The following is a 23,247-nucleotide window of genomic DNA, read 5'->3' on the forward strand; positions in this document are numbered from 1 at the left end:
CCAGGACATCAATGCAGCTTAGAGCAGTGTTCTAGGCCCAACCATCCATCTTCAGCTGCTTCAATGACCTTCCCTTCATCAGGTGGTCAGATGTGGGGATGCTCATTGATGATCACACAGTGTTCAGTTCCAGTTGCAACTCAGATAATGAAGCAGTCTGTGTCCCCATGCAGCAAAACCTCAGCAACATTCTGGTTTGGGTGGATATGTGGCAAGTAACATTCACACCACAGAAGTGCCAGACAATGACCATCTCCAACAAGACAGTCTGATCACCTCTCCATAAGGGCATAGACAAGTTGATGGAATGGGCAGACAGGTGGCAGATGAAGTTCAATGCAGAGAAATGTGAAGTGATTCATTTTGGTAAGAAGAACATGGAGAGACAATATAGAATAAAGGGTACAATGCTAAAGGGGGTGCAGAAGCAGAGGGACCAAGGTGTATATGTGCATAAGTCATTGAAGGTGGCAGGACAGGTTGAGAGAGCGGTTAATAAAGCATACAGTATCCTGGGCTTTATTAATAGGAGCATAGAGTACAAGAGCAAGGAATTTATGTTGAACTTGTATAAGACATTAGGTCGGCCTCAGCTGGAGTACTGCGTCTAATTCTAGGAGCTGCACTTTAGGAAAGACGTGAGGGCATTGGACACAGTACAGGAAAGATTCAGGAGAATGGTTCCAGGGATGAGGAATTTCAGTTATGAAGACAGATCGGAGAAGTTAGGACTGTTTTCCTTGAAGACAAGGCAGAGAGGTGATTTGATAGGGGTATTCAAATCAGGAGGGGCCTGGACAGAGTAGATAGCGAGAAATTGTTCCCACTCATGAAAGGATTGAGAATGAGAGGGCACAGATTTAAAGTATTTGGTAAGAAAAGCAAAACTGAGATGAGGAAAAACTTTTTCACACAGTGAGTGGTTAAAGTCTGGAATGCGCTGCCTGAGAACGTGGTGGAGGCAGGTTCAATTGAAGCATTCAAAAGGGAAATAGACAGTTATATGAAAAGGAAGAATGTGCAGGGTTACAGGGAGAAGGCAGGGGAATGGCACTGAGGGAGCTGCTCTTTCAGAGAGCTGGTGCAGACAATATGGGCCAAATGGCCTCCTTCTGCTCTGTAACAATTCTGTGATTAAATGATATTACCATCACTGAATCCCCCACCATCAACATCCTGGGGGATTACCATTAACAAGAAACCTTACTGGACCAGCCACATGAATAACCTGGCTACACAAGCAGGTCAGAGACTGTGTATTCTGCAGTGATTCACCTCCTGAATTCCTAAAACCTTTCCATCACCCAAAAGGCACAAATCAGGAGTGTGATGGAATACTCTCCACTTGCCTTGACGAGTGCAGCCCCAACATCACTGCAGGACTTCCTCAGGTAAGTGTCCTAGGCCCAACCATCTTCAGCTGCTTCATCAATGACCTTCCGTATATCATAAGGTCAAAAGTGCGGATGTTCGCTGATGATTGCACAATGTTCAGCACCATTCGCGACTCCTCAAATACTGAAGCAGTCCGTGTAGAAATGGAGCAAGACCTGGATAATATCCAGACTTGGGTTGATAAGTGGCAAGCAATATTTGCGCCACACAAGTGCCAGGCAATGACCATCTCCAACAAGAGAGAATCTAACCATCTCCCCTTGACATTCAATGGCAATACCATCGCTGAATCCCCTATCAACATCCTAGGGGCTACCTTTGACCAGACACTGAACTGGAGTAGCCATATAAATACCGTGGCTACAAGAGCAGGTCAGAGGCTAGGAATCCTGCAGCGAGTAACTCACCTCCTGACTCCTCAAAGCCTGTCCACTATCTACAAGGCACAAGTCAGGAGTGTTATGGAATACTCTCCACTTGCCTGGATGGGTGCAGCTCCAACAACACTCAAGAAGCTCGACACCATCCAGAACAAAGCAGCCCGCTTGATCAGCACACCATGCACAAACATTCACTCCCTCCACCACTGACGCACAGTGGCAGCAGTGTGTACCATCTACAAGATGCACTGCAGCAATGCACCAAGGCTCCTTAGACAGCACCTTCCAAACCCGCGACCTCTACCAGCACGAAGGACAAGAGCAGCAGATGCATGGGAACATCACCATCTACAAGTTCCCCTCCAAGTCACACACCATCCTGACTTGGAACTATATCGCCGTCCCTTCACTGTCACTGGGTCAAAATCCTCAAACTCCCTTCCTAACAGCACTGTGAGTGTACCTACCTCACATGGACTGCAGCAGTTCAAGAAGGCAGCTCACCATCACCTTCTCAAGGGCAATTAGGGATGGGCAATAAATGCTGGCACAGCCAGTGACGCCCACATCCCATGAATGAATTAAAAAAAAGAAACTCGGCACCATCCAGGACAAAGAAACTTGCTTAACGGACACCCTATCCACCACCATTAGTGCATCATGGTTGCAGTGTGTACTTTCTACAGGATGCACTGCAGCAACTCGCCAAGGTTCTGTTGATAGCACCTTCCAAACCCCTGACCTCTACCGCCTAGAAGAACAAGGGTAGCAGGTAAATGGAAACACCACCACCTGTAAGTTTCTCTCCCAAGTTGCACACCATCTGAAATAAAAACAAGAAATGCTGGAACCACTCAGCAGGTCTGGCAGCATCTGTGAAAAGAGAAGCAGAGTTAACGTTTCGGGTCAGTGACCCTTCATCGGAACACCATCTGACTTGGAAACATATCGACATTGTCGCTGTGTCAAAATCTTGGAATCCCTACCCAACAGCACTATTGGAGTACCTTCGCCACATCAACAACAGGGGCTTAAGAAAGCTGCTCTGTATCACCTTCGCAAGGACAACTAAGGATGGGCAAAGGGCTTGCCAGCAATGTCCACATCCCATGAACGAATACAAGCAGAATTATAAGACTACAAGCTGTGCTTTTATGATTATGCCAAATAATGCAGGCAACTCCAGTAAGCAACAGCATCGTAGCTTTCAGTCTGAAGTCAGTGGTAGGACTCCTACCTGTGAATCAGAATATCGTTCAAGCTACACTCCAGAGATCTGAGCACATAAACTGATACCCGAGAACTGAGAGTGCTGAACTGTTGGAGGTGCCATCTTTTGGATGAGGAGTTAGTCTGCCTTCTAAGGTAGGCGTAAAAGGTTCCAAGGCACTAATTGAAGAACAAGGGAGTTCTCCCAGTAATCTGTTATAATTTGTTCACCATCCAACATCACTAAAATATACTGGGCTGTATCTTGCTGGAGCAGTTCATCTTGTGGCCCACCCAGTTAGACTTTTCTCTGCACCCTTCAGCTCAATATTTTTGTGCCAGAACATGCTGAAACTGCGAGATGATAACAGCACGACGAGAGCAAAGGAGCATCAGGGACCTCAGTGAACAGTGGGACCAATGATATATCTCTTTATCCATTTAGGTTTAAGAATTGAAAAAGAAACCCAGGAATGACAGAGAAGAAAACAGGATGAATTAGAGTCAAATGAGGTACAGAAAATGAGGGTAAGATTGATTGAAAGAAAAAATATATATAATTTTTAAACATTTTGCCTTTTTTTTAAAAAAAATGTCCAAGTGCAATTTATCAGCTGAAGGAATGAGCCTCCATAGTTTTTGGACCAGAGAGGTTGATCGCAACTGCAGAAACAATCAGATTGTAAAAGGTACTTGTGTTATTACTTAACAGCCCTAACTTTCTGCAATGAGTTTAATGGGTAATTACTGTACAAATCCAGCAAGTTGTTAAAAATAATGGGAAGGCTAAGGGTGAGATGCCGTTTGTGTGAAGCAAATGGTGGAGTGGTGTAAATTAACCAGCAAGTTCTAGAAATTTGCAACTCATGCCACATCTTTTAAACCCCTGAATTTGGTGGCTGATCTGCACATTAATTGCTTGCATCATTACCACCTCAGTACTTTTCCAGCAAGATCTGGCCCTATATCTTGTTGTTTATCTCACTGCTGTTCTTGGGACCTTGATATGTGCAAATTGGTTGCAGTGTTCCCCTACAACAGTAGATATACTTCAATAAGTACTTTGCTGGCTGTGAAGCACTTCAGGACACGGAGGTCGTGAAAAGTAATACATAAATGTCAGTTCTTTTCTTTCTTTAGCATTAGAATTAGCTTTTATATGAGCTATTCACAATCTATATTAAAGACAGAGTAACATATCCAAGTTTGCTGATGGAACAAAGCTAGATGGGAATGTAAGCTGTGAGGACACAAAAAGGCTGCAAAGACATCTAGACAGGTTTTGTGAGTTAGCTACAAGATGGCAGATGGAGTTTAATGTGGGGAAGTGTTAGTTATTCTTACTATCAAAGCAAATAAGATTTTTTTGGGGGCCGGCACAGTGGTTAGCACTGCAGCCTCACAGCTCCAGTGACCCGGGTCTGGTTCTGGGTACTGCCTGGGTGAAGTTTGCAAGTTCTCCCTGTGAACAAGTGGGTTTCCGCCGGGTGCTCCGGTTTCCTCCCACAGCCAAAGACTTGCAAGTTGACTGGTATACTGGCCATTGTAAATTGCCCCTAGTGTAGGTAGGTGGTAGGAGAATTGAGGGAACGTGGGGATGTGGTAGGGAATAAAGGATTAGTGTAAGTGGGTGGTTGATGGTCGGCACAGACTCGGTGGGCGAAGGGCTTCTTTCAGTGCTGTATCTCTCTATGACTCTAAAGGTGTGAAACTTCTAAATGTTGATGTTCAGAGACATTTGGGTGTACTCGTACAAGGAACACAGAAAATTTAGCATGCAGGTACAGCAAGCAATTAGAAAGACAAATGGCATGTTAGCCTTTATTACAAGGGGATTGGAGAACAAGAATAATGCAGTCTTGTCATAGTTGTTTAGAGCTTTGGTGATACCACACCTCAAGTACTGCAGTTTTGGTCCCCATATCTGAGGAAGGATATACTTGTGTGTTGGAGGTGGTACAGCGAAGGTCCACTAGATTGGTGCCTGGAATAATAGGGTTGGCCTGTGATGAGGCTGAGTAAACTAGGCATCTTCTCTCTGGGGTTTAGAAGAATGAGAGGTGATCTCATTGAAACAAAAAGATTCTGAAGGGGCTTGATAGGGCAGACATAGAGGTTGCTTCCCCTGGCTGGGGAATCTGGAACACGAGGGCACAGCCTCAGGATAACGAATTGAGCATGTAGGATTGAGATGAGGAGAAATTTATTCACTGAGGGTTGTGAAACTTTGGAATTCTGTACTCCAGAAGGTTGTGAAAGTTCCATTGTTGTGAGTATATTCAAGACTGGGATGGATGGACTTGTGATTTTTCTAAGGGATATGGGGAGCAGGCAGGAGAGTGGAGCCGAGGCAGGAGATCAGCCATGGTCACGCTGAATGGCAGAGCAGGCTCAAGGGACTGTATGGTCTATTCCTGCTCCTGTTTCTTATGCTTTTATAAAGTGTTGCTACCTAGAAATTAGCTACTCTTCCATAAACTTCATCCTCCCTTGCTGCCCCTCCCGGACAGGTCACGTAGTATGCATATTTTCTCTGCTCCACTTGATGTCCCATGCCCTCTTTCAGAACACACAAGTTCCTCTCGCTACCACGGCACTCCAAAAGAAAATGAACAGAAGGTCAGAAAAGCAACAGTAAAAGAATACATTGTACAAATAAAAGCAGTGAATTGAGAAAATGATAAGAGGAAACATAAGGACAAAAAAAATGGAGGTAAACTGGAAGCTAATATGTTAACACTACTTTTGGGCATTTAATTTAGAAGAGCTTTGAAAGGCAAGTATGTGATAGAAGGGTAATAATACAGTAACATAACACTTCCCTGTAAACCAAAACTAAGCTAAGCTAGCACAAGAAAGGTCAGATTTCTTCCTTTTATACAAGAACCTAAAAGTGAGGAAAAGCCATTTTGTACTTGGAGCAAAAATTATAAATCAAGATAATTAATTGTTTTTTTTATAAACTGTGAATTATATTGTTAATCTAATTACAAACTGATTTTTCAGTACCAACAGTCTACAGCAATTGAATAAATTGAATCTTTTTATTACCGATGCTTCAGACATTTGCAATTCCACTCATTTTTCCTGTGAAAGCTGCCTTGGTAACATTCAATTTTCAGCATCTAATAATTTGATCTGATCAATTCCAATTTTAGTGCATTATATGGACCAACCTATTTGCATGAGGGTTTCTTCCATACTGTTGGTTGCTGTTACCATGGCAACAGATGCTCCCAGTGGATCACTGTCAGGAAACTGTACTGGCTCAGGTACAATTCTACATTCACTCAGGCCAAGGGGTCCAGCTAACAGCTCAAACTCTTCCTCTCCAGTCAGCTTCTCATCCTCATCAACGTCTAACATGTCCCAGTCTTCTGCATGAGTAACACAAAAAGATAACAATAAAGGGCAGAACTGTATGTTTGAACTTAATTGATTTGATGCCCAAGTTCCTGATCTTGCATCACATTTCTTGGGAAGGCTGGAAGTGAAGTGTTTTCCCCTTTTCTCTCAGGGGAAGAAAAATATGAGAAACCTTTTCTGCTGATGGGGAAGAATAGGACAAGGGGACAAATGCTAAAATCAGAGGAAAGAAGTTAAGAAACACTTCTTCATGCAAACGACGTCAGAAGTGTGGAACTCTCTCCCACAAAAAGCAGATGTTAGCTCAATTAATAATTTCAAACCTGAGATCAATAGATTTTTGCTAGTCAAGGGAATGAGCGGATATAGAACCAAAGTGGATGGATGGAGTTTGGATACAGGTCAGCCATGATTGAACTGAATGACAAAACAGGCTCAAGGGGATGAATGGCCTACTCCTGTTTCTGTGTTGAAAAGTGGGCCCTATGCTTTTCTTATGCATGGGGTGCCAGTCTAGAGTTGTAACCAGGAAGATAGAAAAATTTATCCTTGAGATTATTGTAAGATTAGACTTAATGACAATTTCAGTACTGTACGCTACCAAAATGTATTTGGCCAAGTATCTCACCAATTTAAATGGTCATGTTACTTAAACAGTCAGTGGTTAAGCAAATACCTTCATATATGCTGTCCTGCTTGCCTATCAGATCTGGTGCCTGGCCTTTGTATCTGTAAAATGAACCAATAATCAATTTTTCAATAATAGAAATATCAAAATATCAATCATAAATAATATGCCAAAACAGATCACGTTATTTTAAACATGTTGGTTGTGGGTCGAGATGTACTCCAGGGGATGCAATTTCCAGAGCTGCTGAAGAAGGTTGGGCGAGGCTGTGATAATATTTTCTTGCATTTAGATCATGTTGAAACAACATAAGGTGCTTCACACAATTAGTTACTTCTTCCTCAGGAGCGGTTACTGTCATGTGGGAAAACTCAGCAGCTATTCAGTGACAGGAAGTTCCCAGAAGCAGCAAATGGAGAAATAACCAGCCAGTCTGTTTTGGCAATATTTCTTTGAGGTCTTATTTGGCTAAGGGAAAAACGTTTGAGAACTCCTACTCTCCTTCAATTAGGGCAAAGAGATTTTTAACATCCACCTTATTAGTTTCTTTAAAGCTTTCCTGGAACCTCATCTCAGTCTGATGGCACCCATCACACCTCCAGCTGCTGTTGGTCCACTGCCAGCAATCAATTCCAGGCTGCTCGTCTTGCCAACAGCCCTCAGACATGTTGCAGAGGCGAGGGAGGGGCGTTGAGGAGAACTAGATGGAAGGGCTGATTGCTTGTGGGCAGTGGCTCAAGGGAGTTCTTTGGAGCTGGGAGAAGTACTGTTGCTCCTCCTGGCTCCACACTAATGTACCCTTTTGTTGACGTGCTAAGCCACTTTTCTTTAAAATTCATTCTTGGGGTGTGAGCATCACTGGGAAAACCAGCATTTACTGCCCAGCCCAAATTGCCTTTGAGAAGGTGGTAGGGAGTCACCTTCGTGAACTGCTGCAGTCCGTGTGGTGTAGTACACCCACTGTGCTTTTTTCTGTAGCAGCTTGATACAACTAAGTAGCTTACTAGGCCATTTTAGAGACCAGTTGAGTCAACCATACTGCTGTGGGTCTGGAGTCAAATATAGGCCAGATCAGCTGAGGCTGGCAGATTTCCTTCCCTAAAGGACATTAGTGAATCAGTACTCCACGTCTGGAAAAGCAGAGTGGAGGCAGCCAGATGCCTGTTCCACTTAGGGCAACACAATTTGTAAAATATACATTAGGAACACCTAAAAATAGCCCAACCTAATTTCAAGTTAGACATCGTTTATGTGTCCTTGAGGTGCAGGACATTGGATCCTGAAATTGTCCCACAGTGACAATAGGCGCAATGAGGTCCAACTTCTACCTCCAGATCTCCACTGCTATGCATCACTTGCCATAACTCACAACAATGACATATCATGCTGGAATTCCTTGGTAGTTGCTCAATTCAGCATCGTACGCAGCACAGTGGCGCAGTGGTTAGCACCGCAGCCTCACAGCTCCAGCGACCCGGGTTCAATTCTGGGTACTGCCTGTGTGGAGTTTGCAAGTTCTCCCTGTGTCTGCGTGGGTTTCCTCCAGGTGCTCCAGTTTCCTCCCACATGCCAAAGACTTGCTGGTTGATAGGTTCATTGGCCATTATAAATTGCCCCTAGTATAGGTAGGTGGTAGGGGAATATAGGGACAGGTGGGGATGTGGTAGGAATATGGAATTAGTGTAGGATTAGTATAAATGGGTGGTTGATGGTCGGCACAGACTCGGTGGGCCGAAGGGCCTGTTTCAGTGCTGTATCTCTAAACTAAACTAAAGGTGTGAATGCACTTTGTTTATAGGATGCTGTGGGAAATAGGTGGGGAAGTATGAGGCCAGTGTTTAGACTGGAATAACAGGTTAGCAAATATATGAGAAGGAAAGTGAGGAACAACAGAGATAACTATAGCTATCTCAAGCATAGTTACTTCAAAAAATGCAATCAATTCTGAGGTGTATCCTGTGTGGGCTCAAGCAGAAGGTGGAGTCCTGAGAAAACGAGTTCACCATACATCTATGCCCACTGATGCTGCATCAATTGCTGTATGTGCATCAGTTGGAAGTCATTATGCTGAAGCTGGAAAGTGCAAGTTTCCAATCCAGTCACTTTGCCTTCCAATTGCAGGGAGGTGAGGGGAAGTGGAATGCTACAATAAGGAACATGACAACATTCCTCCAATTATAGGCTTTATATCAGGTTGGAGTAGCCAACTCCTCCAGGATGGTAACCCAGAATGTGAAAAGAGTCAGTGACATAACTCCTTTCCTTTTGTTAAGGCAGGAGGTGGCCAGAGTTTAGTACACCTCGTCCTTCATGAACATGGTATGCTTCAAGGGGGTGAAATACCTCTCTTGTAGGAATAGCTCACTGGAGTCCTCGAGTCCTTTGACATTCATTTTGAGTTTGTGCATGTTGAAGGTTAGGTTCATACATTATGATCATGGAACTGAAGGTAGAGAGGCTTAAGGAGGCTGCAGAAATGGGAATGGAATCCAGTGTATTTATGATTTTCAGCTTTGTGCACAAGTGCGTTTTCAAAATCAGTCTTTGAAGTGTTATTCAGAACTTTATACATTCAGCTAAAGTCAGAAGAATAATAAATACACATCTGATCCAAAAATAATTCTAATCTGTGAAATCCTTTGTTTTGAAAATATTGAAGATTTTTGCACTTTTTTTTTTAAAGTACTCAACTGTAAGCTTCTCTATTGTTCAGTGTGAGCAAGTTAATGCATCAACATCAGGAACTGCACTAGCATTTTATGCCAGCATTAGTGGTTGTTGCTAGCATACAGGAAAAAATAAACAGAACTGAATAAAGGAACCCCAACACATACGCTGGAGTGATTTCAATGCAATTACATCAAATTAAGCCGGGGATGAATTATAAACTGCAAATATTGTTCTGACAATCATTACACTATCTTATTACATTACCCTTTAATATATTAATCCACAGTTTGAGATTAATTATATTTAAATATTGGTATCTATTGATAAAAGTATTTTTTGCTGAGATTTGGGAATTTCCAAAAATTAAAACAATAAAATTTCTACATACAACTCACACATGCTCTGGTTATTTCTAGAAGAAATTTTTTTCTGCACTTATCAGAATACATAATCATTTACATTCAAGAGATCATCCCTAGAAATGTTAGGAGACAAGCTGTGATGTCCTCAATTATTTGAAAATGTGTTAGCTCACCTTTCTGAAACTGGGACCTTTGTCTTACTCTTCATGGCCAGATACTTGTCCCTGCAGCTGCTACACAAGAGGTAATATGGATTTCCACTCCCGCACTCACCACCAAACCATCCATCAACATATGACCCATTGCTCCGGTAGCCCTGCCGGTTGGCACTACGCCCACAGCCTGGGTGGTTTCTCTTCATGTGATGATTAAATTGAGCAACATTTGCATCACAGAGTTCACAGATGACTACTTCATCTCTTTCATCAGACTCACAAACATGCTGTAGACAGGTAAAGGGATCAGTTATGGGAGGAAATCTTTACAACAAAAATAAACTCGGAACAATTAATACACCAGGGTTAAAAGCAATCATAAGCAATTTCAGAAGCGTAGCAAAAGCAACATGTTAACGTTTATCATCAGTGTTGTGGAGTTTTCTTAATTCTTTGAATAATATGCACACTCTACATGCCAGAAGAATAAAACTTCACTTGACTGATAGAGGAAACTACCTTCTCATCACACATTAAATATTGTTGTGATGGTGTTGTATCCTAGCGGACTAAATAAAGACCTGGGTTAACAGCTGAAACTAAAAGCTGAGCTAGCATGCCAACTTCTAAACCCAGAAATCTTATACTGCTGCAGGTTCAGAGGGGATAGTGGGGTGTGGGCGAAGCAAATAATTTGATGAACGAAAGCCTTATTAAAGTAGATAATCTATCTATCTTCATTTAAGCTTCTTGAACCCAGTAGGACGACACTACTGTAGGCCTTGAAGTCAGTGCTAGCTACTAGGATAGAACTACTAAATAAATTATGAAGCTATCACAACTTAGTAACAGTGGCATTTTCTGAAATTGTAATCTTGCAAGCATGATAAAACTGCAACCTCATTAAGGATATGACTAGGAAACACCTGTGGAACAGGTAGACTAACCATAACCACTGACCTTCACTTCCCTCTGTGCATCATCCCTGCAAAATGACAGCAATTCAAAATGTACTCAAGCATCCACTTAACGATCCACTCCTTGGACAATGTGCTGCCAACAACGTTTTTGCATGGTTGGAAGCAAATACATAGCAAGGTTTCCAAAACTACTTTGTTTGAGACACAGGGCTGCATTTTACGTTGCCGCCGCCATAATCGACAGCGACTGTAAAATATGGCATTGCACACGCACGGGATTTACTCCGTGGAGCCGTGCGATATTATATGCGGCGGCTCATTTACACGGCCGGGGCAAACCACCCACCCCCGATGACGTAGAGGGGCGGGTGCACCGTCCCCGGCAACAGCGTCTAGCACTACTGCGCAGGCGCCATTTTTAAAGGGCTTCAAGCCCTTCCATTGCATTTCAATTTTTAAAGTTATAAACACGATAAAATTAAAGTGAAGAATTTGATAAATTCAAGCCCCTCTCCTACTCCCATGACTAAACAATTTATTAATTTCCCTCTGTTACGTAGGTGATTTCCCCTGAACTAATAAAGCAAGGTTCTACTTCAATGTTGAGTGGAGGAGGCTGAAAGAAGAAAAATGATCTCGCTTCTAAATGAAAAGATGGCTCAAGACCTCTTAACTGGTCAGAGTCCTTTACAGCACAGAAGGAAGCCATTCGGCCCATCGAGTCCATGCCAGCTGTCCACGGAGCAACTGAGCCAGTCCTACTCCCCCACTCAATCCCAATAGCCCTGCAAATTTATTTCCTTCAAGTTCCCATCCAATTTCCTTTTAAAATTATTGATCACCTCCGCTTCCACCACCTTGTGGGCAGCGAGTTCCTGGTCATTACCACTCGTTGCGTAAAAAAAGTTCCTCCTCACATTCTCCTTGCATCTTTTGCCCAAAACCTTCAATCTGTGTCACCTAGTCCTTGTACCATTTAGCTAGTGGGAGCAGTTTTTCCTTGTCTAACTTATCTCAGCCTGTCACAATCTTGTACACCTCTATCAAATCTTCCCTCTATCTTGGTTCTAAGGAGAACAACCCCAGCTTTTCCAAACTAACCTTGCAACTAAAGTCCCCCAACCAGAGAATCATTCTGGTAAATCTCTTCTGCATCCTCTCATCCTTCCTAAAGTATGGTGACCAATACCCCAGCTGGTGCCTAACCAGAACTTTATAACAGGTTCAGCTTTTGTACTCAATGCCTCTAATTATGAAGCCCAAGATCCTATATGCTTTGCTAACACTTTCAATTTGTCCCATCACCTTTAAAGATTGATGCACATGCACCCTCAGGTCCCTGTGTTCCTGCATACTCTTTAAAATTGTGCCATTAAGTCTATATTACCTCACCCTATCTCTTCCGCCAAAATGCATCACTTCATTTGTCTGTATGAAATTCCATCTGCCAGTTGTCTGCCCATTCTGCTAGCCCATTTATGTCCTGTTGCAGGCGGTTCGTATCATCCTCACTGTTTGCCACTCGAAGTTTTGGTATCATCGGCAAATTTTGAAATTCTATTCTGTATTCCAAGATCCAAGTAATTTATATATCACAAAAGAAAATGGTCCTAGTACTGACCCTTGGGGAACACCACTGTCTACCATCCTCCAGTTTTGAAGACAACAGGATTTTTGCAGCAAAAGCATTTGATGGCATCTTTTTGAAGCTATATTCTCCAAAGTAATATTAAAGAACAAGGTGGGTGGGGGTGCAATTGAAGTATTCAGCATAGAGATCAGGTCTTCTTCATTTGAGATACACTCTGAGCAAACTCTGCTGCCTTTATACAATATGCAATAATGTTACTGCAGAAGGATTAACCAATTTTACAATTGGCATTTTGCATTTAGCAAGTCAGAAAGCGTTGGCTCACTAGGGTCTTTTGCTACAACTAAATAATCTAATTATGTGCGACAGAGTCAGCTTCACGTCTTTTGCACAGTCACACACACTGACGAACAATCCTCCCAGTTTGTTTTTAATTGTAAAACATTCAATTAGAGAGAAACATGCAAAGAGTCAAGTCTTATATAAAAATCGAAACAAGCAGCATAGTTTTCAGCACCAACAAGCAGATCTGTCAAGTCCCACTCATTTTCATTTTAAAATGAAAATGTTGTCTTTCACTTATTAAAAAAAGTTAAAAAAGGACTACGGGAAAGGAATTATAGACTAACTTCAAAGAACGTGCAGAGGGACAAATAGCCTCCTCCTGTGCTGTGAAATTCTATGGCCCAGAATTTCCTTGGAGCTGCCCCTGCTCTGTTGCTGTAACTTCACTAGAATTGTAGAAGAAATGCCACAAGCAGGTTTGCACTGCACCTCCGGCAAAAGTCCAAGACAATTCCAGGCTTCTAGTTCTATAAACTATTTCCTTACATAAATTAAACTACTCACATACTTAAATAAGTTTGCAACTTCTGTCACTCTTTGAATCTTAAATGTTATTTCTCTAATATCATCAATAAGATCAACAAGGGCTAAGAATACTCCACAGAAGAAAAATTTAGAGCATAAGGTAAGTAAGCAAAAGCAGCACAAGCTGCAGCCACACACCCATGTTGGCCAGTCCAGTACCTCTGGAATCCACATTCCCAATATATCACTATCACTCGCAAAGTCCTGACCAAACATGGCTTCCATTGCTTCATCATCCAGGTCAATCTCCAATTCTTCATCAAGGTTAAAGTCATAGAGTGCACCTGGGTCTTGCGTCATTGATGTCCCCTCTCGCCGACTTTGGTTTCGATGTGCCTGAACTGAACGGTACAGTCCTGCTGCAATTTTAAAACAAAAAGCACTTTATCAAAATTATTAAAAACCTTTTTTAAATATATACAATTAATTGTACATTGCTAAACATGTACAGTTGATGCTTTCAGTTTCTACTGTACAGTAATATTCTTGCTATAGCTTAGCAATCCTTCGCCAGAGACCATGAAGAATGGGGTCATGCATACAAACAAACAAAAAATCACAAATAGAAATACGTAACCATTCACTATCTTGGCTTTCAAATGTGTCTACAATGCAAACTATAAAATTATACTTTTTTGGTATTGTGCACTTGAACTTGTTCGAGATTAGATCACACTAATATCCTGCATTCTTCACATCATTCCATGCCTTATTGAATATTAAAAAAGGGGCCAGCTTCAGGCACGAAGATATTTTTCTTTTAATCATAGGTTTTGCATAAGAATGTTTGAATCACCTGCACGTGCTAACAGAGTGCGAGCTGCCAGCTCAAACTTTTGTCGCCTAGTGACAGTCGAACGGCTTCTGGAAGAAGGTGCACTGGTAGATGATCCATTTTCTTCTTGATCCAATCGGTTTGGGCTGCAAAAAAACAGAACACAAAGGCACTTGAAAGCCAAATAGCATTGGCAAGCATTGTAATGCTTGGATATTCATTTTAGCCAAATCTATGTGTTGAAAGGTTCAGAAGGAGTCATTCAAAAAAAATGTCTTGCAGCATCCAGTTATCATGTACAAGTGAGCTAAAAGTAGAAAGCTTGTGTTTGAATCGTTCACCTTTTTGATATATGAAATAACGCTTCACCATTCTCTCAACTGCCAGTCTGGACACTCCAATGGGTCATGGCAAAAGCCCGAGTTTTAAGTGATTTCCTTTAAAAATTTTATTTTTTTTTTTAGATTCTTTATTAAAAAAAATGCAGGAAATGATGTGGCACAATACAATAGCAGATAAACGTGCACCTACTTCAGCCCAAATATTTACTGTGGCTATGTTCCTGCCAGGGTTTCCCACCTGAAAGCCAGCCTGACTGGCAGCTTTAGCTGCTTGTTGAGGGAGGAAGGCTCTGGAAAAGGCCACAGCAGAGCAGAGTGAGGGTGGAGAGCGCAAGAGAGCGAAGGTGGGGAAGCGGGGAAAGAAATCACTGCTGGCGGTGGTGGGGAAGGTAAAGAAAAATTACAGGTTAAGCTTGTTGGGCCTGGAGAAAAACACTTCTGTTGCCCCTGGCCGACAAGAAGTGCTGTAAAGGCACTTTTGGATGCAGTCCTCCTCATCTTCCTTTGCCTGGCAGGATTCCAGAGGCCAGGGAACCCAGTAACAAACACAAAACTGTTAAAATGGAGGCACGCAGCCTTCTCAAAAGGTTTCAATGATCGATCATTTCCTGATTGTGGATTGGTCACCACCCCCCATCCTCTCCATTGAAACCAGAAGTGGGCGGGTTCAAGGCAGCTTGAGTTTGTCTGAAATTTTCAACATTTTTAACTTCCTACCTAACCCAAACCTACCATTTTTGGAGGTTAACTATGCCAGCAGTGAATGTGATGGTTATACAGCAATAAGTCTTTAAAAGAGTAGTTAGCCTCGAACAGCAAAAGTCACCAACATACCCTTCACTGAACCCTTCCTCCAGCTCCGTGGCATCAACAGCAGGTATTTCTCCAGGTGATTGGAAGTAGCCCTGGTCTCTGGACTTATCACCATTGCCTGAAGCGGTTGCCCCATGACATGACTCTGAAGTGCCTGCAGGCTGTGGCTCGTCATCTTCCTCTGTACTTGGGTGCTCTATCATCCACATGGCCAGCACAGTGATATTCTGGGCATCTGCTTCTCCTCTAGCACCTAATGCAGTTTTTGTATAAAAATATAGAATGTAAATACAGAACTTAGGCAATACAAAAAATGTTTCCTTGTTCAAAAAATCATAGCAAGTAGTACAAACTTTGCTACTCAACCACCTATTTTTAAGTGATAATCTATGCTGTAATACACGGGGAACCTGATAAAACTAAATAGCATGGCAATAGATAGCAAGGCATGCTGAAACTGCAGATCTTTTCATCAAATGCATTTAGCATAAAAGGAAACTGCTCCAGCCTTTGAAAGTACATCTTCACATCTGCGATCATTGTACAAGAACTACTGATCTACCTTCTTGTTTTGCAAAACTGCATCTGAAATACAGAAATTGTGCCACTGCTTGCTTCAACTGCAATTCTGGCTAGCTCCCAAATACAATGCTACTTTCAGAAAGAATTGCATAATGTCCTGTATACAAGATTGTTGAGGAAGGTTAAAGCTCATGGAATTAATTGGAAATTAAGTATAGATTAAAAACTATCCTGTAAATTGGAAGCAGAAACATGATAAATGAGATAAGCTGTCTGGGGTGAAGTGAGCAGTTCACAAACAACGTTGGGGGTTAGGATGGCAGGTGGGGTCATGAAGAGTCAGTGCATGTCTTGTAATACTATACAATTTGCTGATGATGCAAAGCTATGGGATTATGATAAATGAGAGATAAAAAGAACTCAAAAATAAACCAATTAAGCAAATGAGCTAAAGAGTGGCACAGGAAACAAGTTTGTAATGGAATGGTGTCCTTCAGCAAAGATTAAAAGAAAGGATTACCATAATTTAAAAGGATATAAAATCTTAAAATTGTTACATTGTGCTGCCCCCTAATATCAATCTTTTTCCATCAGTGTAGATTATGAGTAGCAGTGATTCTGGAACTCTAAACAGAGGCACTGAGTTCAGAATCCACCAGTGGAAATGTCAGCTTTCAGAGTAAGGAAGAAACTAACAGCTGTAATTCACAGCACCCTCTTTACATGAAGCAATAACTAATCAATGGAGCCATTGTCAAAAAGGCCAACCAAATACTAGGATCTATCCTGAGGATGTGCACATAGAACTGGAGTAAAATCTTGTCTTGTTCACCGAGAAGGCCACATTTAGAAAACTATGCACTATCCTTTCAAAGAGACATCGTCACACTGGAGAGAGTTATGACAAGGATGCTACCGAAGTTGGGGCCGTGTTACGAGGAGAGACTCTCACAGTTGAGCTTGTTTTCACTGGAGGAAAGAAAGATCAAGCGGAACATAATCCAGAATTTGACAATGCTGGGCTAATTGCAAAAATGGAAGTAGAGTATCTGACAGGGCTGTGAGCACCAAATTAGATGACATTAAATTTAAAATTAAAACAGCTTCAAACAAGACTAAAGTTAGAGCAAACTTCGTCCTTTTGATGGATCTATTGCATTTTTCTAATTCCAATGTTTCTGCAAGGGTTTGATCCATTAGAAAACAGGAAATTAGCTGGTATAGTTTTAAGTGTTTCATGAGCTCATTACTGTAGACATACAAATTTAATTACCTGTGGCTTCCATGGCTTTTGTAATCTGTCTGAGTGAAAAACCCATTTCCAAAAGAGGTACAGCAATGGGTGGTGGTGGTGGTGAAGTTGAAAGTCTGCTACTAGGATCAGAAGAAGCTAGCAAAATAAACAAAACTTAGCTAGTGCAACTTTACAAGTATATTTAATGATCAGTTTCTAGTATAGCTTGCTACAAAAGGTTCACTTTTTGCAGGAACATTAGTTACTTTAATACTTTGCGAAAAATTAGAAATTAGATCTTGAGATAATAGAGTACAAGGAAGATTTGTGGAACACATTCTCCTCTACATGCTGTGACAGTCTGATTTCACCTTTTTTCTCCATTTCCCCTCCCATTTGTCACTGCTAACAATTTGGAGTTTTTTTTGAGATGAGCAAGGAGCTATAGCAACACCACCAATACAGAAACTTCAATAACACAAACCAATTTACTCTCAGACTAGATCATGAAGTAAAAAGCTGGGTGTATCTGGTATGTGGAGAATAAATTCATTTGAACAACTGACTTTCCTAAGAGGAGATTCCGCTCTGTCAGCTGAGAGTTACGAAGGATGCAAGCAATCACAAACCAATGAACCACTCTCGTGTTGAAGATCAGCTTACTGAGTTTTATTTCTGTGCAATATAAACAACTGAGCTGATTTGTGGTCACTCTTACGCCCATCAACTTTCCAATATCCTCATAACGAAATCTACACTCTATATTAATTGAAGCATAAGAAAAATATACATTGATGAAATTTTCTGAACAATTAAATTTCAACAAAATAACCCCCTCCTGCAAGAAGTTCAAGTTGGGATCAAGAATTGCTCTTTCCTTATGTCAATTAAGCTAACAAAGATCAAAAGATGCAACTCAATAGCCCTCCTAATTAAAATAAGTATAAATTAAGTATTTTTTTCAAAATTCTATTCAATGGATTTAAGCCTCGAGGTGTGAAAATGTTCTGAGCTTTCAAAATATGCATGTTCAGTTTTCATTCACCATCATTACAAAGTATTTTTCAGTAGACTGTCAATGAAGTGTGTTTTATAGTAGTGGAAATATGCAAGCGCTGAAGAACATTACAAAGACTGTTTATTCTGCTAATCTGATATTTGGTTTTGATGTTGAAAGGCAATCTAAAAGGGTTAAAAAGGCACCTTCAGAAATCTGTGCACCAGGGATACTCACTCACTGAACTACTGGTTAAGGAGGTGGAAGAACCATATATCTGCATAATACATTGCAAAGTAAGTCAGCTTTGGACCAACACAAGAATGTACATGATCTTAAGGATGCCACATAACCTTGCCTGCCACAACAAAATCTTTTCCAATGGCTTTTATAGATAATTTTGAAACTAAAATGACATTATTAATTTGCAATTGTACATTCTGATGTCTCAGCTTGTTCCTCAACAGCCTGTCAGCTGACAGAGGTAGAATGCCAGAATGCCCTTTTCACACAGAACAGCTAAGGAATAAGCTTCCAGAAAAGGAGAACCAGGCTTGGGCAATGCAGTACCATGAGGATTAACCGGGGTATCTTTCAGCTACCTTGCAGTTACCATCCATTGGCATGCATCATCTTTTCTTTCGGCCTGATGCAATGAAAGCATCCTCTTTGCTGTCTGTTAAGATCTTGCTTGAAACTATTCTTGGCCGTCTCAATCTAGTTCCTCATGGACATGGATACCAAACCATCATATGCCCTAACTCTTAGAGCTACCTACAGGTTTCTTTCTCTCCTCCCATCCACAACCTATTCACTTGTGTGTGGAGTTTGAAAATAATAACGAGTCAACTAATTCTTTCTAAATACATGTTTGAAAAAAGTCATCCACTATATGCTACAGTTTGTTTAACAAAAATCTGAGGTATTGAATTATTTTTATGAAATTCACTTCACTACATTGGAACAATGATAATTTCCTAATGTCTCGTCAACGAGCATTGTGGATGCAAGCCAGGAAAGTTTGTGAATTGACAGCAGACGAAAAGAAACAAAACTAAACCAAGCCTCTACTCAAGTACCACACTCATTCATTTCAGTACCTGTTCTGTTTGTCGGTCGGGTGGGCTGAGATTCAGGTGAAGTGAGACTCTGTCGTCTACCCACCTCTTCTGAAGGTGAGGTTGGTAAGGAAGAAACAGGTGGGGTCTGTGCCCGTCGTGTGGGCAGTAATGTGGTAGTTGGATAACTGGAGAACATTTGGCTGATGGAAGCAATATTATAGATTAACTTCTTCCACAATAAAGATCAGAGGAGCAACATGAGCACTTAAAAGCATTACCATAAACTTTACTATCTTGCGGTGGCCTAATCCATTCCTAAAATACCACTGCTGCAGCAAACCTTCAGTACTTGTGCATATTAGCACTCACATTCTATCATATCATGAAACATTTTCTTTGCATGTTTCAATCTGGTTTAATGGCTATAAGCTAAAGCTCCAACAGAATGTCACAACCATACATAAAGGCATTCACCATCAAACAAGGGCTACTTAGTAACGAGTTCCAAATAAATACCTTTGAACATTTCTTTGTTTTCATAAATAACAGTTTTGAACACTTCAAATCACTCACGTAATCAGGTGACTGCGACAGCACATACCGTAGCAGGCTGAGTGGCATTACACTTGGCGATTCTGAGGCAGGCACGGTTTCCGTGTCAGTGACTGGCGTGGTAGCAGTGGTGGTGTCCTCTAGAGAGCTGCTCATGAATGACGTGGTGCTGGAGGCAGAAGGGCTGGTAGTGACAGGTGTTTGCGCCTGCATTGCTGCATCCATTTCTTCAGGTTGCTGGGAGACATCTGTCAGGAATTTACAAAAGCAGCAATAAACTAGTAAACCACAAATTATATCACAGCCAATCATTTGCTTCCAATTAAAACGTAACATTCAAGTCCTGTACAAATAAAGCAGATTCAATAAAAAAACAGATTGAACTATATAAACCTAGGCAACCCGCATACAACCTCTGAAGGTGGCATGGGTTGTTCAATATAGGATAACAGTACTTATATTGGAAAATAGGAACAGGAGTAGGCCATTTATGCCCTCGCGCCTGTTCCACCATTGAAAGAGATCTGTGACCTAACTCCATATACCTGCCTTTGCCCAAAAACCCTTAACACCTTTGGTTAACAATTAATCATCAATTTAAATTTTAAATTTACAATTTATCTAGCATCAACTGCCGTTTACAAAAGAGTTCCAAACATCCACCACCCTTTGTGTGAAGAAGTATTTCTTAATTTCACTGATTCAAATTTTTGGGATATGCCACCTAGTCCCAGACTCACCAATCAGAAAAAATAGTTTCACTCCATACACCCTTCTTGCTCCCATTAATATCTTGAAAACTTTGATCAAATCATCCCTTAATCTTATAAATTCCAGGAAATACAACCCTAGTTTGTGTAATCCCCCCTCATAATTTAACCCTTGGAGTCCAGGTACCATTCTGGTAAATCTATGCTGCACTCCCTCCAAGACCAATATATCCTTCCTAAAGTGTAATGCCTAGAACCACACTCAGTATTCCAGGTGTGGTCTAACAAGGTCCTTGTACAGCTGGAGCATGACTTCTACCCGTGACATTCTAGTCCTCTAGATATAAACATAGAAAAAAATAGGAGCAGGAGTAGGCCATTCGGCCCTTTGAGCCTGCACTGCCATTCAATACGATCATGCCTGATCATCCAAACTCAGTACCCTGTTCCCGCTTTCTCCCCGTATCCCTTGATCCCTTTAGCCCCAAGAACCATATCTAACTCCTTCTTGAATATATTTAAAGATTTGGCCTCAACTGCAGAGAATTCCACAGGTTCGCCACTCTCTGGGTGAAGAAATCCCTCCTCATCTCAGTCCTAAATGGCTTACCCCTTATCCTTAGACTGTGACCCCTAGTCCTGGACTCCCCCGCCATCTGGCACATCCTTCCTGCATCTAGTCTGTCCAGTTCTGTTAGAATTTTGTAGGTTTCTATGATCCCCTCTCATTCTTCTAAACTCTAACGAATACAAGCCTAATCGACACAATCTCTCTTCATACGTCAGTCCTGCCATCCGGTGAACCTTCGCTGCACTCCCTCCACTGCAAGAACATCCTTCCTCAGATAAGGAGGCCAAAACTGCACACAATACTCCAGATGTGGTCTCACCAAGGCCTTGTATCATTGCAGCAAGATATCCTTGCTCCTGTACTTGAATCCTCTCGCTATGAAGGCCAACATACCATTTGCCTTCTTAACTGCCTGCTGCACCTGCAGGTTTACTTTCAGCGACTGGTGCACAAGGACACCCAGGTGTCGCTGCACCTCCCCCTTTCCCAATCTATCACCATTCAGATAATAATCTGCCTTTCTGTTTTTGCCACCAAAGTGGATAACATCACATTTATCCACATTATACTGCATCTGCCATGTATTTGCCCACTCACTCAACCTGTCCAAATCACACTGGAGCTTCTCTACATCTGCCTCACAGCTCACACTCCCACCCAGCTTTGTGCCATCTGCAAACTTGGATATATTGCATTTAATTCCCTCATCTATATCATTAATATATATTGTGAATAGCTGGGGTCCTAGCACTGATCCTTGCGGTACCCCATTAGTCACTGCCTGAACTCGGAAAAAGACCCGTTTATTCCTACTCTTTGTTTCCTGTCTGCCAACCAGTTCTCTATCCACGTCAGTAACTTACCCCCAATCCCATGTGCTTTAATTTTGCATGCTAGTCTCTTATTTGGGACATTATCGAAAGTCTTCTGTAAGTCCAAATACATCACATCCACTGGTTCTCCCTTATCTAGTCTACTAGTTACATCCTCAAAAAACTCCAGTAGATTTGTCAAGCATAAATCCATCGTAAATCCATGTTGACTTTGTCCGATCCAGTCATTGTTTTCCAAGTGCTCTGTTATTACATCTTTTATAATGGACTCTATCATTTTCCCCACTACTGATGTCAGGCTAACCAGTCTATAAATTCTCTGTTTTCTCTCTACCCCCCTTTTTTGTTTTAAATAGTGGGGTTACATTAGCTACCCTCCAATCCGTTGGAACTGCTCCAGAGTCTATAGAATTTTGAAAGGCATAAAGACCAGCATTCCATTAGCCTTTTTGATTATTTTCTGTACTAGTTCATGACATTTTAATGATCTATATATGTATCCAAGTCTCTTGGACCTCCACTATTTCTAGCTTTTAACCACTCAGAAAGTACTCTGTTCTACACTTTCAAGGTCCAAAGTGGATGAACTCATATTTTCCTACATTGCCACTGTTTTGCCCATTCACTCAATTTATCAATTTTATGCTTCCGTCTACACTACTTACAATGCCGCCCATCATAAAATCATATTACACAAACTCAAGTGTAGAGGTTCAGATAATTTGCTGCAGGACAATGTATCGTGTCAAAATATTTGCCTCAACAATAGGTTAAGATTGACAGAAAAGTTGCTCATAAGCAAAACTGAACCATGGGTAAGTGGCATTTATATGGGGGTGGGGGGGGGGGGGGGGGGGTGGTATCTTCGCGCACAATCAGCAAAAATCTGTGGGAGCATCAAACAAGTATCCCTGCTGCATACTCAGCTCAACCCTGTTATTAACCATTAATGAACAGAAGAGAAATACATATGATAATTATTCCTTTTTCTGGACAGCCCATTCATTTTTGCAATGAACAGCGGCTTTAATTTATTGCAGATGTCCAGATTTTCTAATGTTGAACCCCTTGTTCATAACATGGAAGATCATCTAATCAATAAAAAAACCTGCCAAGGGAGAGATCTGACAAAATCTCTGTAGGTAAAGTCATAAATCTTCTCTCTGCACTACAAAAAAAAAAAGAGAATGCACATCAACAACTAACATTCCCACAGACCTCCAGCCACTGAGCTTAACAGCAGCCTAAGAACATGTTAATCTCCTGTTCTCAGTTTGAAATTTTTTTGGGTG

At 41.5% G+C, this 23,247-nt stretch overlaps 1 protein-coding gene across 10 annotated transcripts in view; it reads right to left on the minus strand.

The window, feature by feature from the left end:
- herc1 (HECT and RLD domain containing E3 ubiquitin protein ligase family member 1) overlaps positions 1 to 23,247 on the minus strand; it is a 295,507-nt gene that overhangs the window by 79,328 nt on the left and 192,932 nt on the right. For 7 of the 10 annotated variants that reach the window (XM_068015273.1, XM_068015277.1, XM_068015276.1 and 4 more), the window contains 9 exons: positions 19,891 to 20,089; positions 19,329 to 19,489; positions 17,271 to 17,387; positions 15,497 to 15,728; positions 14,343 to 14,467; positions 13,685 to 13,905; positions 10,184 to 10,452; positions 7,027 to 7,079; positions 6,161 to 6,361 (listed from right to left, as the gene is read on the minus strand). In XM_068015273.1, coding sequence (XP_067871374.1) covers positions 6,161 to 6,361; positions 7,027 to 7,079; positions 10,184 to 10,452; positions 13,685 to 13,905; positions 14,343 to 14,467; positions 15,497 to 15,728; positions 17,271 to 17,387; positions 19,329 to 19,489; positions 19,891 to 20,089 — 1,578 coding nt within the window. The remainder of the gene's footprint in view (positions 1 to 6,160; positions 6,362 to 7,026; positions 7,080 to 10,183; positions 10,453 to 13,684; positions 13,906 to 14,342; positions 14,468 to 15,496; positions 15,729 to 17,270; positions 17,388 to 19,328; positions 19,490 to 19,890; positions 20,090 to 23,247) is intronic. The other 3 variants (XM_068015269.1, XM_068015272.1, XM_068015271.1) reach the window with 3 other exon arrangements.

The sequence above is a fragment of the Heterodontus francisci genome, chromosome 35 (assembly GCF_036365525.1).
Source record: "Heterodontus francisci isolate sHetFra1 chromosome 35, sHetFra1.hap1, whole genome shotgun sequence".
Taxonomy (NCBI): Eukaryota; Metazoa; Chordata; class Chondrichthyes; order Heterodontiformes; family Heterodontidae; genus Heterodontus; species Heterodontus francisci.